The sequence below is a fragment of the Clinocottus analis genome, unplaced genomic scaffold (genome assembly GCF_023055335.1).
Source record: "Clinocottus analis isolate CAN_PGR_092001 unplaced genomic scaffold, fCliAna1.0.p SCAF_23, whole genome shotgun sequence".
Classification (NCBI taxonomy): domain Eukaryota; kingdom Metazoa; phylum Chordata; class Actinopteri; order Perciformes; family Cottidae; genus Clinocottus; species Clinocottus analis.
In genome coordinates, this window is record NW_027175965.1 from 2,172,410 (window position 1) to 2,189,966 (window position 17,557).

Consider the following 17,557-nt stretch of genomic DNA (forward strand, 5'->3'; position numbering starts at 1 on the left):
TTGTTATAAAAAGCTTCACCATGACCCACTATAGCGCAACTTACACCATTTATCTGCATAATAATACTTTTACTTTGGATATGTTATGTAAATTGTACCTTTAAGTTGCATAAAAGAGACATTTTCATAAATTGTATTAATCCAGTCTGTGTGGTTTGTGATGTTCATCCTTGTCAGTGGGTCATTGTATAATATTAGTCAGTCACTTACACCTGCATTATCTGCACTTTCTCACTTTCTGGACTACTGTTTACTGTTTCCTAATGTCTTTTTAAAAATATCGTTTATATCTAGCTTGAAAAGAAGTACAAAGCGCAGAATCCGGCGTCAATTTCCATGTATATGAGAATGTACATGGCCTTAAAGCTGATTTTGATTCTGATACTGTACGTTTTACTTGAAATACATCTGTCTTTGTCTATCCATCTAGAATGCAATAATTGTAAAAAAAACAGACACGCTACTTTATTTAGCATAAGTAAAGGATCTGAATACTTCCTTCACGACTGACTTGTAATAAGAAAAACAAAAGGTTTCTAAAAAAATGACTGGTCGCATGATGATACGGCCTTTATTCCACTAGGTGGCGCCAAAGGACGAGCTACCACTCTTCTCTTTTCTTACCGACAAAAAATAAACTATGCACCGAGTTATCGCATACGTTAAATTGTATACATTTGCAATATGCGGTATAATCATATTATACAACGAATCAATATTCCTGGTTCAGGCTGAAAAGTATGCTCTTAAAATGTGACTGATTGAGCCAGATAAAGTAAGCTCATGTAACTGCACTGTATGTTGCCTTCACTGACTCAAGTAAGCTTGGACTTTGTGGCTTCTGGAGTTGACAGAACTATGTCTGGCGCGACAATGATTTTTTGTTTGTTGTAGTGGAATATTAAAATACGTATTAAACAATGTTTTAGCCTACATTTTTACTTCGTTACGTTTGACTGCACTAGTTACTAGATATTTTACGAATTAAGACTTTTTGCAAAATATATTACCACAGGGTACAGAGCATTTACTGTATAAGAATTATGTGAGTAAACTACTCCATCCATTGCTGACTAATACTCCTGAATTTAGCGTCAGTTTCCTTGCACTCTTGAATAAATAATAAACATTACGGATAATAGTTGTTTAGTTTTACGTCAGCCACGCCGAGAAGTCAAATTGCGTGCATGGTATTGCAAATTACGAGCTTTCGGGAGCACGCAAATGTGTCATAATTCATATCCAATGAGACCCCGCCCTGTCCACGGTGTACCGCTGACCGTCACTCTCTCTCATCTGTCTGTACAGTTGCAGTCGCGCCTTCTCGCGCTAGCTTCCATGGCGAGTAACTAGGTGGAGGAAAAAAGGCATTTCTCATGTCGACCAGCCAGTTAGCTCCCTGACGCGAGCTAACGGGTGTTCTGCGAAATGGGACGACGTAGCGGAGCAACTCTCTGGACGAACCGCACGGTACTTTAGCACGCGAAGCTAACGTACACAGACACACACACACACATTTGGGGCGCGTAGCCAAGGGAGAGAGCTAACGACTGCGAGCTAACGAGAGGCGAGCCTTCACCTGCGGGCGGCTTAAGCTAATTGGCGCTAACTGGCTTCGCCGCTCGCACTGCTAACGCAAGGATGGAAAGTGTAAAGGAAAACCAGCCCGGAGCGCTTTCAACTTCTCCGGCGCCACAGGGGCCACTTGAGCCGAGCGGCGACAGTAACTCTGCGAGGCCAAGCGGCTTGACGTTAACGGCGCTGTCTGCGGGGAAGAGACCCTCCATCGGGGAGGATGACAGCGGGGGTGCGGAGGCGAAACTCTTCGGGAAGGGACTCGCAGCCACCTCCCTGCTCCAGATCGCGATAAGGAACGGGATCTATCAAAACCAGGTTGCCAACGCTATCGGCGGCGCGGCCAAAAACGTGAGCATTCCCGCCGTTAAGACGGCCAGCATATACAGCCTGACATCCGTCAACAGCACCACTTCTGTCAACTCTCTGCTGAGCAAGAGGCGCCAGAGACACAAGAGGAATCTGTCTCTGGGGGCTCCGCCGACAGGCAGCGCGCCCGGCGTGTCCTCTGCCGAGGCGGCCAGCCCCGCTCCCTCCGCCTCGCCGCTGAGCACCCTGAGCCTGGACCGGAAGACTTTTCTTCGGCAGAAGCAGTCCAAGCAGCTCCAGGCCTCGGATAAGACTTGGGTGAGATCGGACTTGCGGCGGGGCTGCATACACGTTCACGACTGGCTCACGCCCTCCTACCCCCGGCCGGTGCTCTGCACGGTGGACACCACTGCTGCAGAGGTTGCCAGTCGGCTGCAAGGGAGCAAAGCTGGGGCCGTGCTGAGAATGAACTGCAAAACTGCTGCTCTGGTGGACTTAAACGATAACTGTAGAGCTAATAATGGACTTTCTGACGAAATCAGCGTTGATGTCAAAAACCCTAAAGTGGAGGAGAATGAACATACTAAACAGCATTGTACTGACACTAAACTGCCCTCAAACTTGTTGGATGATAAAACAGGGAGTAACTCTTCATCAGAGGTCTATCTGAATGACATTGGCGTGGATTTTAGCCTGAGTGTGGCAGACTGTTATGGGGTCTACTCTGGTTCAGACATGGAAAGTAGCACCTGTGAAGACTTCAGCCCAGGTGGGCCCAGGAGCACAGAGCTCAGTGATGGGCTGGGTTTAGGCACAGACTCCTCTGTGTTAAGTCCAACCGGTGACAGTGCCACTGAGGGACCTGACCCATTTGAGAGCTCCTCCGATGAAGTAGACCTCACCTCTTCCCCGACACATCCAACCTGCAGCTCCGCTGGAGATCAGCAAGTGGACCTGCCCACCACAGACATCTGCTGCGCTTCCACCCAAGCGACAACCACACCAGGGGATGCCGTAGTTGCAGCTGGTGATGGTGTAGACGTCCCCAATTTAATCCAACCGCCATCTAAATGCCCCAGCAGCTCTCAGACTCGGCCCCTGTCCAGCCAGGCATCTGCCCAGTCGGACTTGGAGCCCCCAGGGGGGAGCAGAGGATGGCCGGAGCCCATCAACACCAGTCCCACACCGGCCCTCTTCGTCCAGCTGCATGGTGGAGCTGTGCGGAGGCTGGGAGATGATGAGAAGCCTCTTCAGATGTTTAATGAGTACTTTACGAATCTGGGATTTGACGACCCATGGAGGGTGCAGGGGGAGGGGATGAATCCAGAAGTTGGTTGCCTGATACGCTTCTACTTTGGTGAGTACTTTGTCTTAAGTTGTATAAAGTCTAAAATCAAAACATTTTACAGGAGGGTGATGATTCGCAAAGCTTGTACTGTATGCTTTTGATAGGCAAGCCTTTTTAAAAAAAAAAAATTTAATCATTCCTTTTCCAATTACTACACTGAGCCGTTAGCTGTTCGTTACACCACACCACTTTAGTCGTGCTCGGCTTGGTCCTGCTCATTCATTGTTCATCCATTTTCAGAGTACCCGTGAGTGCTGTCATTGTGTTTGGTCAGTCAGACTGTTAAACAAGTGTATTGAATTGTCCCGGTGGGACAATACCCAGTGTTTTGCCTGTAAACCCACCCAACCCCTCTGTGTGTAGGCCTGTAGGGAGACACATCTGGAGGTAACAGGTGTGCTCTTTGGGCACGCCCATCATGAGGCGGTGTGGATTCTGTTTCTCTTCTGTGGATGTTGTTGTTATTGATAAAGATACTGTTTTGCTGACAAGCAGGGTAAGAGGATGGAAAAACAGCTATGATCTCTTACGGGATTAGCAGAACTCAATATTGTTTTTGACCTTGTTTTTCCACACCATCAGCAAATATGGTGGGTCTAAAGAGACATGGTGGGATGATGGAGGAAGAAACAGAAAATATGTTTTACGTTTAAGTTAATTTAACAATTTTGTTTGAAATGTTTCAAGTGCTCGTCTTAAATCTACTTTAACGAGCATTCAAGAACATGTTTTTTAATTTCTTCTACCTTTTTTTTTTTTCAACAAGAAACACGCCTTAATACACACAATTACTACACTTTCCAAAACTCTAGAGGTATACTCAAGACTTAGTACAAAACTGGCTTTCCTCTCTCCTGAAAATGTTACGAGAGCTGGGCAAATTCCCCTGCCTTCTCTAAACCCCCCCACTCTTGGCTCCCACAGTAGCATGACAGAGAAACAAAGCATGATGTAGGGTAAGGCCGCTAAAAGCGAGGCCCCTTCCAGCCACTGCAGACAACACTCGACCGTGAAACAAGCAGCAAGAGGCTGGTATGTCAGGAAAGTGGAAGTGCTACTGGCCTGATAGGCACAATTACAGATGAAGTGGTGTGAAAAGTGAGTTAAAAAATGACCACAAGTTCCTACTTTTTTGATTTTGTCTTCAGAGCCTTTTTTAAAAGATGACACAAAGTTAACTCGCAACCCTTTTGAGTTATTTATTTTCAGGCTGTTTTAAAATAATAGTTTTATTCGTTATTATGTCTATTCTTCCTGATGTAAGCATAATTCATTATTTGTTGTTCACGTTTCGAGCCAAATGAGTTTGACTCTGCATAATCCCTCTGGTAAAATGCACAGTACGAAGTATTCTCTTTCTCATCACACACACACACACACACACACACACACACACACACACACACACACACACACACACACACACACACACACACACACACACACTGTGCTGATGGTAAGAGAAAAGTGACCTTAGTGGAACTCAGATTTCACCCCCTCAGTGTTTCAGGTCTCTCTGAGACAGACTCCTCTTCAGCTCAGAACTGCACTACCCAGAGGTCACTTCTAATTGTGTCCTTGTGGTGTGGCCATTGCAACACCATACAATATTTTTTCGGGGGGAACCAAGATACTGGTTCAGATGAAGCTGAAATCCAAAGAGCAGTCTTGTAACTGCTGCTCAGTAACTTGGAGAGACATTTTCAGACACTTGGTGCACTTAAGGACACTGAGCGTGTCAGGGACAAAATTTACACACAAAAAGGCGTTGCATGAACAGGAAATGGCCATTTGTAGCTTGACAAGAGACAGGATGTTACCCAGTCGGAGAAATAGACGGAAGGAAAGGGCATGAATGAGTATACATTAACACACTCGTCTGACGCCTGTACAGCGCAGGGAAGGACGGACCCACACAAGACACATTCCACATTATTGTTTAGTTTAAAGTTGTGCGGGTTTGATGGAAGGACGTTGATCTGTTACATCAGTAAGTTAACGTCACATTCATCCAATCACAAGCTTTATGCATTTGAGCAATTGAGGTAGAAGACACCATATGATGTAAACTGGTTTCATTACACATTAATAATGCAAGGAAATACATAGCGAGGCTTTGACTAAATGGGAATCAAATATCATGAGACTTGATTGCCCTTGTAACCAGAGCTATGTTTATCATGAATTCTCCTTCAGTGGCTTCCATCATAACTTTATTTGTATTTATTGACTGTCTGCACTGTGAGGACTCCCTGTTCGAACCGAGGGTACATAAAGAACAAACAATAGGAACATTTTTCATATAGGATGATTCTTTATCCAGAAATATATTTTAAAAAGCTGCTAAATATGGACAGCAGTCATCTGAGCTGAAACCATTAGTTGATCGACAGAAATTTAGCAGCAATCGTGAATACATATATTAAGTGTGTTTTACCATTTTCTGGCCTTTTCATATTGGCAGTGATGAATTGATCAATAAAGAAATAATTAACAGGTAATTTAATAATGTACAGAGTCGTTGTCGTGAATATTTTAAGAGCCAAAATTGTCAATATCTTTTTTTTTTTTGGGATCTGTATATTTGGTCTTTAGCATGTAGTTGTTAAAAAAAAAAAAAAAAAAAGATGTCAGAATTTAGATTGTGTTAAATGGAGCTGCTTGTTCATAACATTTTTATAAAAGTCCAAGAGTAGGGTTGGGTTTTCAAATTATTTTATTGCTGTCTTTGTTATATCTTAATTTCGTTGACTTTTTGCAGAAACCTTTCTTTGGGGCATTCACAAGTTTTGAAATGTTGAATGTTGTTCAAAACATGCAACTGTACAGGAACTTTGCATGAAATGAATAGTGTCTAACATTGTTGAACCTCTGATTTAAGTCTTGAGCTATTTGTTCAAAGAATAACTAAACAAAACTCTTCATCCAAAGTTTGGAGTTGGCTCGTCACTGGAGGAGGCACCAGTGACGATCAAGGTGCTGGTGTTATAAGATGTTGCATAACGACTAATCTGATTTCAGGCCACTCATTGGGTCAGACTCCGCATGTGTCTCCCTTTTCTCTTGTTCTCTGGTCTTCATAGTGAAAGTATCCACTATAAACCAGTTTATAGTTGGTTTCCCTCTGTTCAAACTCCCAGCACGGGAATGCCAAACCGGTTTCTGGCCAATCCCCTGGTTTGCCCTGTGATTGTAACTGAACTGTGGCTGCGTTTAGTGTCAGCAAGGGGTTAATGTAACAACTCACGCTTGAGTGACTGCTCACACACTCAACCCACAGGCTATCCGCTACAATTCAGTTACATAACCACATAGCTTTCTGTCATACTCATTTTCTGAAAGAGAAACCCTGTGTGTGAGAGTTGATTCACAAAATCCCAGCTGGCTAAAAATAACATGTTCTGTTGTCCAAAAAGGCCATTATAAAAACAAATCAAATCAGGGTGTATAGAGAGCAGAGCACAACACTCATATTCATCAGCAATCTCTTTTAATCTCATGTAACAAAGTTATCTCTCTTTCTCTCTCCAGGCAAGCCACGAAGTGTGGGTGGTTCTGAGCGTGTGCAGATTTCTGGGGTGTTCAACGTGCGAAAAGGGAAGCTGGCTCTGCCAGTGAACCGCTGGTCGAAGCGGCAGGTAACACTGAGTGGAACCTGCCTCATTGTCTCATCTGTGAAACACGCCCACACCGGCAAGATGCACATCCTCCCTCTCATCGGAGGAAAGGTACTTTCTGAAGTGTTGTCATGTCTTAAACTTGATTGACCAGTGTTCTGGCTGTCATGTCTCATATCTTTACAGGAAATATAAAGCTTGAGCAATCAGACAGTTACCTTAGTGTTAACAGTGGAAACTGTGAAACCGGTAGCCCGGATCTCACGAAATATATTTCCCAGCAAAGCTCTCCAATTAACATGCTGTGTCTTGTTTGTGTAAACCATACAAACACCGTAATGTAAAAGGAATGACGAAGGGTCCCGGAAAGCACTGCACCTAGCCAACAAATAGTTGACACACAACTTGTTAATAGTTTTGTTTGACATTTAATCAGTGCAGGATAATCATAGAGTAAATTACTTTATCTGTTGGTTATCGTTGTAAGTCCCTTATGTGTTTACATCACACCTGTACAGCAGATATGTGTAGTGCCGGCCATTTCCAAAAGAGATTTTAAAGAATTTCTGATAAAAATACAAGTGTCAGTGATGGGAAATGTGTAATCTTTTTTTTATATCTCTGTCATTAAGTTAGCTAGACATAGGTTGGTTTGAAGAAAATGTTTCAAGGAAACTAAAATATGGCCTATTTTTTAGGTGGAGGAAGTGAGGAGACACAGCCACTGTCTGGCGTTCAGCTCAGCTGGTCCTCAGAGTCAGACCTACTACATCAGCTACGACTCGTATACAGAGCACCTCCGCTGGCAAAGGACGGCCTCAAAGGTACTTAAAGTGTTCCCTCTTTGCTTTCATAATACATTATTTGGGCTGATTTATCTTGACTTTCTTTAACGCCTCTTGTTCTTCATCATGTTGTCCTGTCCTCCTCCTCCTCCTCCCCCCTTCTGTCAGATTGCATCCCAAAGGGTGAACTCAGTTGACCTGTCAGGCTGCAGCTTGGAAGAGCTGCCTGTTCAGCTCTTTTACAGCCAGGACCTTACACATCTCAATCTCAAAAACAACTTCATGTCCCTGCACAAAGGTGTTCCAGCACTCACCAGGTGAGTTTCACCAACGCTCCAACTCAGTCTACCACCATAAGTAATAGTACCAGAGTAATGAGAGGTCTTGTTAAATTGGTCGGTGATGTCGCAGTCTTGTCGAGCAACGTCATTTTCAGTCTAAGACTGTGTGTGTATTCCCTTGCCTTAGTCAATGGCTGTGAGTTAAATGCCCCGTCAAAATACCAAAAGAGCCGGTGTGTAGGATTTGGTAGAATTTAGCAAAGAAGTTATAGATTGCAATCCCTGAACAAATTCGATTGGCAGTGGAACTTTGAAACTCTGTGCTCTGTCATATGTAAAGCACAAGGCTTGAGATCCCGTGGAAAGGCTAGAACTTGCAATGCGCTAGTCCGTCCCTCCCTCGAATATTTTTGAGTTCCCAACAGTGTCTCTAGCTCTGAACCCAAAGCCCACTGGCTCTTCCTAAAGATGTACATCTTTAAACACAGCTCGGTGTGGGTTTAGCACTTGTTTGCAGGATTAGTTTAGTGTTGGTTCTGATCTTGTCACAGTATTTGTCAACCAGAAAATAAACAGACTTGTCGTTGAAAAATGAAGTGTGCCTGTTTCTGCATATTAATGCCATATATGGCAGTAAGAGAGGACTGATGTTATGTTTTGACTATAAAATATGGCTAGGCTTCCTCAGTCTCCTAATTTTACTTTATAACAGGACTGCATCTCCTGTTTAATGACGCCACATAATGTTATTTGTTTTCAGATTAAGTTAAATGCCTAGTAATATGGCACTGAGATAATTAAAAGTTATATAGCAATTAGGTAAACATCTAACCGTATATATTTTTTATTAGCTGAAAAGACGCAGTGCAACCCTTGGTGCGTGTTCCCAAATCTTTTCTTCCTTAAGTTTAGGCTTCTGATCAAATATTTAACTAGCTGCAATGTATGTCTCTCTTATTTTGGCTTCTTCATAGATACTCAAGTGAAGATTACATTTGTACTGTATATACACTGCCATTGTTCTTTCATAAACACATGTTTCCCAGGCGGTGTTTTGAGGAATGTGTTTTTCCGGTTTTGTGCCTGTGACTTTCCCTGGGAAGGACATGGGCCTGGCCCTGGCTTTCACTCAGACCCCTCTGTGAACTGGATTCAGATAGCCCAGGAAAGAAAGAAAGACACACACACACACACACACACACACACACACACACACACACACACACACACACACACACACACCTACCTGAACCACATGCTGCATTGTTATTGTGAAATATTTTAGTTGTGTAAACATTTAGCTTCAAATAGTATGTTCTTTTCGTGCTATGGGGCTGTTTCCTTGAGACCTTGTGCAGGCTTCCTCCTGTAATTTTCCTTGTTTATGAGACAGGTTTTCATGCAACTAAAAGAGCTTTTCACTGTTTATTTTTGTTCAAACTCAGTCTGATTATAGCACATTGAGATTAATGCCTTTGTCCGTCTCCTTCTGCCCTTTCCTTCCTGTGCCCCCCATCGACCCTTTTTCTCTCTAACCCCCTCTCTAGGTTTTGTAAACTGAGAAGCCTCGGTCTGTCAAATAACACGCTGTCAGACTTCCCCATGGCCTTGTGCGACATCACCTCGCTTACAGAGCTAAACTTGTCTGGAAACCGTCTCTCGTCTCTGCCCGCTGAAGTAGGAACCATGCACAAGTAAGTGCGCTGAATGGAAGAATGATGACCTCTTGGCTTCGGCTATTAATGATAATGGTGTTAATAATGATGATGACAATTTGCCAGGTATTTGCCCACGAACTGAATGTATCCTCAGGGAGCTGTGCTTTGCTGGCATACTGTATTAAGTGAACAACTGGCTGTGCACCAGACTTCTGTCCTGGCGGTGGAGAGGTTTTGTGCTGGTGATCAGAGTGCAGAGTCATGCTGATGCTGTCTCCGCATAACAGGGAATTTGGGGTCAAAGCCTCCATTATTGTGTGCAGCAGCAAATTGTGCGTGGTTATGTACGGTTTATATGTCTTCCGATGCAAGAAATGTCCCTCTACAACATTTAACATTTTGGAGGACTTTTATCGTGTGTTTCATGGATATTTTTTAAGCATAGATGCAGATTAGTGCAGGGCACTATTTTTTAAATTCTCTTGTCGTGTTGTTTTGTCCAGCCTCCAGACTCTTCTCCTGGATGGTAACTTCCTGGGTTCTCTGCCTGCGGAGCTGGGCTCTCTGGATGGCCTGACCTACCTCGGCTTGTCCTTCAATTGTTTCAGCTGCGTGCCCCCCATCCTAGAGAAACTCAGAGGCTTGGAGAGACTCTGTCTGGCAGGGAACCAGCTCTCTGTCCTGGACTTGGCAGCACTGCAGTGGCTGCCTGCTCACCACATAGATCTCAGGTAAACACATCCACACAAAGTTATTGATGTTTTTAGATACAACACTGGAACAAAGCTCATTTGAGAAAAAAAAACAAGATGCTGAGAAATAAAAAATCTCTGTTTTTGCATTACAACCTGTTTTGATTTAGAAATCTTAACACAGATTCCTTCTTACCTCTTTCCCTTTGTTCATTTTTTTCTTGTCCAGGCTGAACCAGCTTCAAAAAGTGACAGTTGGCGACTCGGAGCAGCTTGTCCACATTGTCCAGTTAGACCTAAGGGACACAGGGTTACAGGAGCTGGATGTTCGGTGTCTTTGTAAGCTGGAGCTCCTCCGCTGCGACAGAAACTCTCTCTCCCTCCTCAGAGTCAATGGCCACGCCCTCAAGAGCCTTTACGCGGCACACAATGGTACTAACATTTATTATGTGCTGTATGCTTAACAGAGAATGTCTGGAGCTTATATATACATTCAAATGCAGATTATAAAGAATTATGCATGTTGTTTTTGTAGAGCTGAAGCTGCTGGAGGTGCAGCCAGTGCCAGAGAATCTGTCTGTTCTGGATTTGTCTTGGTATGAAGACTATGAATATCTAACTGTACTATTTACTGTGTGGAAAAGAAGGCTATGTAAGCTGGGTGCTGACTGTTTTGTGTGTGTCTGTGTGTATTTAAAGGAACAAGCTGGGATGTGTCCCTAGCTGGGTGTGTGAGAGCAGCAGGCTGGAAGTGTTGGACATCAACCACAATTCTGTTACAGAGCTGCCTATTCAGTAAGTAATACAAAAAACACCTGTTTCATAAACAACTTTTTCACACAATATAATTGGGGTGGGCATGTGCTTGTAAAAGTTTATTTCAGCAAATATCAAATACACAGCTTGCAATCACACACATAAAGCTCTGTTGTCTTCTTTCTACCTTCCCAGGAATACAAATGCAAATTAGCTTTTAACTCTGGTACAATTAGTTTAAATTGCTAAAAATTAACAATGAATAAATAAAAGATCATTTCCTAGCTCCTCAAACCTGTATGATGACAGTGGTCCACTTACAGGCTTCATGAAGCACCAATGCAATTCCAACTCAAGGTCACGCACTCCTCCAGCAAACCATGATTCAAGAGTTAAACTTTTCAAAGTGAAAAATTGTGTCACTGTACCACAAGTGGCCCGCTCTCATCAGGCTAAAACTACGTTCACACTGACAGCGTTACGGTACACACAGAGGAACTGAGCTCGCTGTGTTGTTTGTGTGTCATGTAGGCTGCTATCCAGTGGGAGCCTTAGAAAACTGCTAGTGGGCTGGAACGACTTGTGTCGGCTGGCTGAGAGGCTGGAGAGATCACAGCTGGAGGTCCTGGACCTCCAACACAACCATCTGACAGAGCTCCCACACAACCTGTTCATCAAAGCCCAGAGGTGAAGTCAACAACACGTCTATGTTCTTTTTCTCTCCCTATTTATTTTTTCCTTGTTTTATTTCTCTTGAACTTCTTGGGATCTTTTCTTTCTCTGCTTTATCCTTTCACAACTGCATTGTTTTTTTAAATAAATAATTTGTTTATGTGCTGAATTTGTATTCTCTTTTGGGATTTCATCACAGCTTGAGATACGTAAATGTGTCAGCCAATAAGCTGGACAACATCCCTGCGGCCAGCCTATCAGAGGATAGCTTCAGCAGCCTGGAGGAGCTCTATGTGACTAATAACAGCTTGACTGACAAGTGTGTACCTCTGCTGACTGGACACAGTCACCTCAGGGTGCTTCATCTGGCCTACAACCAGCTGCAGACCTTCACTGCCAGGTAAAAAAAACAGGACTCAACATGAACTGAGCTTGCAAAAAAAATAAACCAATGTACTACATTAAAGTATGCATTGTACCTTTTCTGCATTGAAGGACACATTTAAATAATACAACAGTCACCTTCTGAAGCGTTTCAGTAGAGTTATATAAAGTGTAGTTTTGAAGGTTTAGCGTCCCAAAACTCACTGATATTTAAAGCGACCGCTGGCTCTGGATAGGTTGCAGAACATCACCCCATTGTGTGGACCTAATTGTTGGTGTGTATGCCCACCCTAAGCTGACTTGAACTCACAATCCATTGCTTTTATGAGCTAATCCTAACAAACACAGTGAAGTGCCTCGCTTCAGAATCAGGTTCAGGTCACAAGAGAGATGAATTTGATAAATGCGGTTCCCAAAAATAACGTTTGCAGTGCTAGGGCTCTGATGCGTACCTCCGCCTCCTGCAGCAAACTGGCACGACTGGAGCAGCTGGAGGAGCTGGACCTGAGCGGCAACAGACTAAGGGCTGTGCCCACCACCATCCTCAGCTGTCAGCGTATGCACACACTCTCCGCCCACTCCAACTGCATCAACACGTTCCCTGAGGTGCTCCAGCTGCCCGAGATCAAGGTTAGTCTGATATACGCAGTTATTTTGTTTAGTTTTTCATAGTAGACACACATCCCCACATAAACTGTTATCAGGCAGATCAGTATAAGCCGTCGTAGAATTTGTTTGGGTAAAAAAGGGTAAAGGTCAGCACATTCTTCTGAGATGCCTTCTTTCCCCTTTTTATCTCCTCCTCTACCTGTGTGTGGGCCAGATCTAGAAATCCTTTGTAATCTCCAAGTGACTTCCTAATCTTTTTGTGTGTGCGTGTGCGTGCGTGCGTGCGTGCGTGCGTGCGTGCGTGCGTGCGTGCGTGCGTGCATGCAAACAATATCATACACTCGTAGATGTGTCATAACTCTGTATTGATGCAAGAAACTCCTTGGTCTAAAAAAACGAACAGAACCCTTGCAAAAAGGACAAATAAATTTGTAAGTAGCAAGGTGAACTGTCTCTCTCGCTCTCGCTCTCTCTTGCTCACTCTCCCCTCCCCCCCTCAGTTTGTCGACTTGAGCTGCAACGAGCTCACTGAGGTCACTCTGCCAGAGACTCTTCCTCAGAAGCTTCAGGAGCTGGACCTCACAGGCAATCCTCGCCTCAACCTGGACCACAAGAGCCTGGAGCTTCTCAAGTACGAACCGGAAAGATCCTGCATTTGCAATAATAATGATAATAAATAATCTATGGAAAATATATTTCCTTCATTGATTCATGATCTTTTTTTTATTTCTCCTCTTTGCAGTAATATCAAATGTTTCAGGGTCGATCCATCCCATTCAGCTCCGTGTGTGAGTGAGAGCCACGGGGCTCCTGCAGTCTGGAGCCACGGCTACACCGAAGCTTCTGGAGTCAAAAACAAGTCAGTCCTCCCCCCATTTATTTCTGTTTCTATCTATCTTCTCACTGCCGTCTTTTCCTTTTGAATTAATGCATTTTTATTGATCGCTCAAAATCTATAGGAACATAATTAAGTAGTGAGTCAACGTAATTTAGATTATTTTGCACTTTTCCAAACCACACAGGTACAATGTGCTTTCAGAATAAACACTGAAATAGAATAACGATAGTTGTGGAATGAAAATTGTCCAACACAAGCATATCCTGATTTAAACGGCAATTAATTTAAATCTACATTTAACAAATGTTTTGTTAAAAAAGCACTGACGCAGCTGACTGTGTTGCATCTAAACGGTTAACGCAAGATAGTTTTTAGCTTGGACAGCAAAGCTTTAAACACTTCCAGTCTGCACATCGGTTTTGGTGCAGATATGTTTTCAGGATCCTGATCTATTGTCCTGTGAGAATGTGAAGTTTGATCAGAAAATACACAACATACATATAGCAAAGCCTCAAAGGTTTAAAATGTAATTAACAAGATTCCACATTTTTTAGCCTGCGGTGAAAGTCACTGCAGTGTGAGCAGGCCGGGATGTTGAGCTATATTTCTTGGACTATTTCCTATGAATAACGATGTTCCTGTTGTTCCCAGGCTGTGTGTCGCAGCTCTGGCTCTCGACAGCTTCTGTGGGATCCGTGAAGCTCTGTATGGAGTTTTTGACGGAGACAAGAACGTCGAGGTGCCTTACTTGCTGCAGTGCACCATGGGAGACGTGCTAGCAGAGGAGCTTCACAGGGGCCAGAGGCAGGAAGATTACATGACCAACACTTTTCTCACCATGCAACGGTAGACGCGCAGCTCAATTCCTTGAACACAGAAGTAACACAATGACCCCGAATTCTGCCACTGTTTATCGCAGTGCCGAACAGGCACACTCCCTTTGCTAACCGTCTTTGTGTGTTGCTCTCATGCAGGAAACTGGGCACAGCAGGCCAGAGGATGGGGGGTTCAGCCGCTTTGTGTCACATCAGACACGACCCGGTGGCTCCCGGTGAGCACGGCGGCTGCTTCACCCTGAAGGCCGCCAATGTCGGCAGATGCCAGGCTGTTTTGTGCCGCGACGGTAAAGCTATGCAACTTTCCACCACACACACCGTCAAAGAGCTGCCAGAGTACCAGAGGGTCCGGCTGTATAACTCCATCATCACCGAGGTACGGACAAACTCCTGTACTTAAAGGAAGTATGAGCAGTGGATTCTTTATTTCCCTGTTTCCAGCCTCAAATGTGCCAATTTGTCGTTCTTCTGTGTTATATTTTTCTAAATTAAAATTTTGGGGATTTTTAAGATCATTTGAATACTTTGCCTGGTTCTCTAAGGAATTATGAGGTTTTTTTATTACTGTTTGATAAAATATACTTTTTATTAAAAATTCATGAATTCAGTTCAGGAATAGATTATGGCTGCAACTAATTAACTTCACTTTAACTATTCCTGGACATTCGATACACTAAAGTAATTGATTAAAGAGTATGCCGTTGAATGTCCCAGAGTCTCTAAATTCAGTTTGACCAATGGTACAAAAAGCGGGAAACAAATTACAAATAAAACGTGGCATTTTTAGTTTATACTGAAACAATTGATTGATGACCAAAATGCACTAAAATAGGTGAATTTATTTCATTAGTTGCAGGCCTAATGTGTCCATTTGAGGTTTTGTCTGCAAAAATTACATAACGGCCGCTTTCTCCTTCTCTTCCGCAGGATAACAAAGTCAGTGGTGTAACTGATTCCACCAGAATTATGGGCTACTCCTTCCTGTGCCCATCTGTGACCCCCAGACCTCACGTCTCCACAGTGACGCTCACCCCGCAGGATGAGTTCTTTCTCTTGGGCAGCCGGGGCTTGTGGAACATGTTGTCTCCTGGCGAGGCGGTGGAGGCGGTCAGGAATGTGCCGGACGCTCTGGCCGCCGCGAAGAAGCTGGTGACTCTAGCTCAGAGCTACGGCTGCTCCGACAGCCTCAGCGCCGTTGTCGTCCAGCTCAGTATCACAGAGGACTGCTGCTGTTTCTGCGAGCCGCCGCCTCCCCCTCCCAGTCCCGGCCTGGGCACGCACGCCAGCACACACCCCTACTCGGCAAGCGGCGACGTCGGCGGCATACCGCTGCCCCCGACCTCTTCAGGCACGGTAAGCGAGATGAGCAGCGAGTTCAGCACGTCCGAGATGAGCAGCGAGGTGGGGTCCACGGCGTCCTCAGAGGAGCCGCCGCCTCAGACCGAGCCCCTTGCGTGTCCCCTGAATGTGCTGGGGCGAGCCGGCCTGCGGAGGCCCGCCTGTGGAGTCGGGAACTTCCACAGACAGTTCTCTGGCGCTCTGTCTGACAACGGAGTCGACAGCGAGGACGAGGAGCCCATCGCTGGCGTTTTCTCCAACGGCAGCCGCGTCGAGGTGGAGGCCGATGTCCACTGTCTGCACCGCCACGACGGCCCCGCCCCCCAAACGCACACTCGCGCTCAGTCGAGCGCAAACACCCCCCCTGCTGTCGCCTCGCGTCACGAGCCTTCGCCTCTTCCGTTCTCCTCCACGTCTCCCTCCCCAGTCCCTCCCTCTTCTCCCTGTCTCAGCGGGGAGGGTCAGTCGGGGACTCTGGGCCGCAGGGCTCGAGCCAACGGCTCCGTGGCCTGCCAGGGGAGGAACCAGGACCTCATAGAGGAGGCGGGCGACGCCCCCGTCAGGAAGCAGGGGGGCTACTTCAACGCTCCTGCCCAGCCAGACCCCGATGACCAGCTCATCATCCCGCCAGAGCTGGAGGAGGAAGTCCGGCAGATCATCCAACAACAACAGCAGCAGCAACAACAACAGCAGCAACAACAACAACAACAACAGCAGCAGCAACAACAGCAGCAGCAACAAATTCAAACACACAACCAGCCAGCACACAACTACCAGAAGCCTGCAGACTATTTTGTCACACCCCTTTAACTTCTGCTCTACAAAATCTGGCGTCAACTTCTCATCCAGGATTTCCGATGGAGAACTGTGGAAACTAGACTGTCTGTCTTGATGCTGTGCACTGCGTTGAGTTGTACCACTCCCTCCAAAATCCTCAGAGTTTTTCTGTACATGCTTCTGGACCACAGAAACTGTGTTTTGGTATGGCTTTTTGTTATTTACTTAATTTTTTTACTGTTTACTCTATCCCCCTTAAAACGCAATGCAATTTTTATAACACTCTATGTTGACTAAACCTTCACATCTAATCCATCTTTAATTTGAAGAACACTTTGAATGTTTTTTTTTTTTATTCAACTTTTGAGATTCATTCTATGTTAAGTGGTACTTTTGAGATATGGACCGTTCTTGTTCTTGTAGCAGACGTTTCTCCTGTTTGTCGCAGCTGTCGGCCTTACAGTTGTTGGAGTTAGAACTGTTAAACTAACTCCTAGGAGTTTAATACTTTTAAAGTGACCTAGTCACTGAAGCATACTAATATTCTCTGAGAGAAAAGATGATTATTTCAAAAGGCGGATATTCCAGGTTTCTGCTCTCGGGGTTGAGTGCAGAGTTCGGCGTGGTGCTGCAGTGCTGAGTAAATGCTAAAGGAAGGGTGTGGGAGGGGGGGTCCTACAGGACGACCAGCTCAATGAATGTTCTCAGAACAGTGTTACAGACGTCTTGATATATTGATAATGGCGAAACGCACAAGAGAGCTACTTTTACTATATAATAAATTAAAGTATTCAGATAACCTCAACGTGTTGACTGACTTCTTATAAAGGATACACACATTTTATGATACTTTGCCTTTTGTATGCCAAGAGCTTATAAAGGATTAGTTTAAAAGTATCATCAGTATGTAATAGTATCTGGCCATGCAGATAGTTTTGGGTTTTATTTGACAAGAATTACAAATATGTGCTTTCTGACATTGAACCATCACATGATTTTTCTAAAACAATGCCGGATAATCCCAAAGAGCTGGCCTGGTTCAACTGCTTGTGAATTTAGAGCAGTGGTAACGAAACAAGTTA

At 44.6% G+C, this 17,557-nt stretch overlaps 1 protein-coding gene across 1 annotated transcript; it reads left to right on the top strand.

The window, feature by feature from the left end:
* The first annotated feature begins 1,268 nt into the window (after positions 1-1,268).
* LOC137793545 (PH domain leucine-rich repeat protein phosphatase 1-like) lies at positions 1,269-17,265 on the top strand. Its single transcript, XM_068589777.1, has 17 exons — positions 1,269-3,241; positions 6,764-6,960; positions 7,548-7,673; positions 7,803-7,951; positions 9,463-9,609; positions 10,077-10,304; positions 10,495-10,697; positions 10,801-10,861; positions 10,965-11,060; positions 11,553-11,708; positions 11,893-12,093; positions 12,545-12,707; positions 13,187-13,317; positions 13,429-13,545; positions 14,176-14,370; positions 14,499-14,736; positions 15,288-17,265. Exons 1-17 carry the CDS (start codon positions 1,642-1,644, stop codon positions 16,506-16,508), a joined length of 5,229 nt encoding a protein of 1,742 aa, XP_068445878.1. The 5' UTR covers positions 1,269-1,641; the 3' UTR covers positions 16,509-17,265.
* The last annotated feature ends 292 nt before the right edge of the window (positions 17,266-17,557 follow it).

Coding starts and splice junctions, on each gene's coding strand:
- LOC137793545 (XM_068589777.1), top strand. CDS start 1,642: ATGGAAAGTGTAAAGGAAAACCAGCCCGGAGCGCTTTCAACTTCTCCG. Junction 10,305..10,494: donor GCTCACCACATAGATCTCAG/GTAAACACATCC, acceptor TTTCTTGTCCAG/GCTGAACCAGCTTCAAAAAG. Junction 10,862..10,964: donor TCTGTTCTGGATTTGTCTTG/GTATGAAGACTA, acceptor GTGTATTTAAAG/GAACAAGCTGGGATGTGTCC.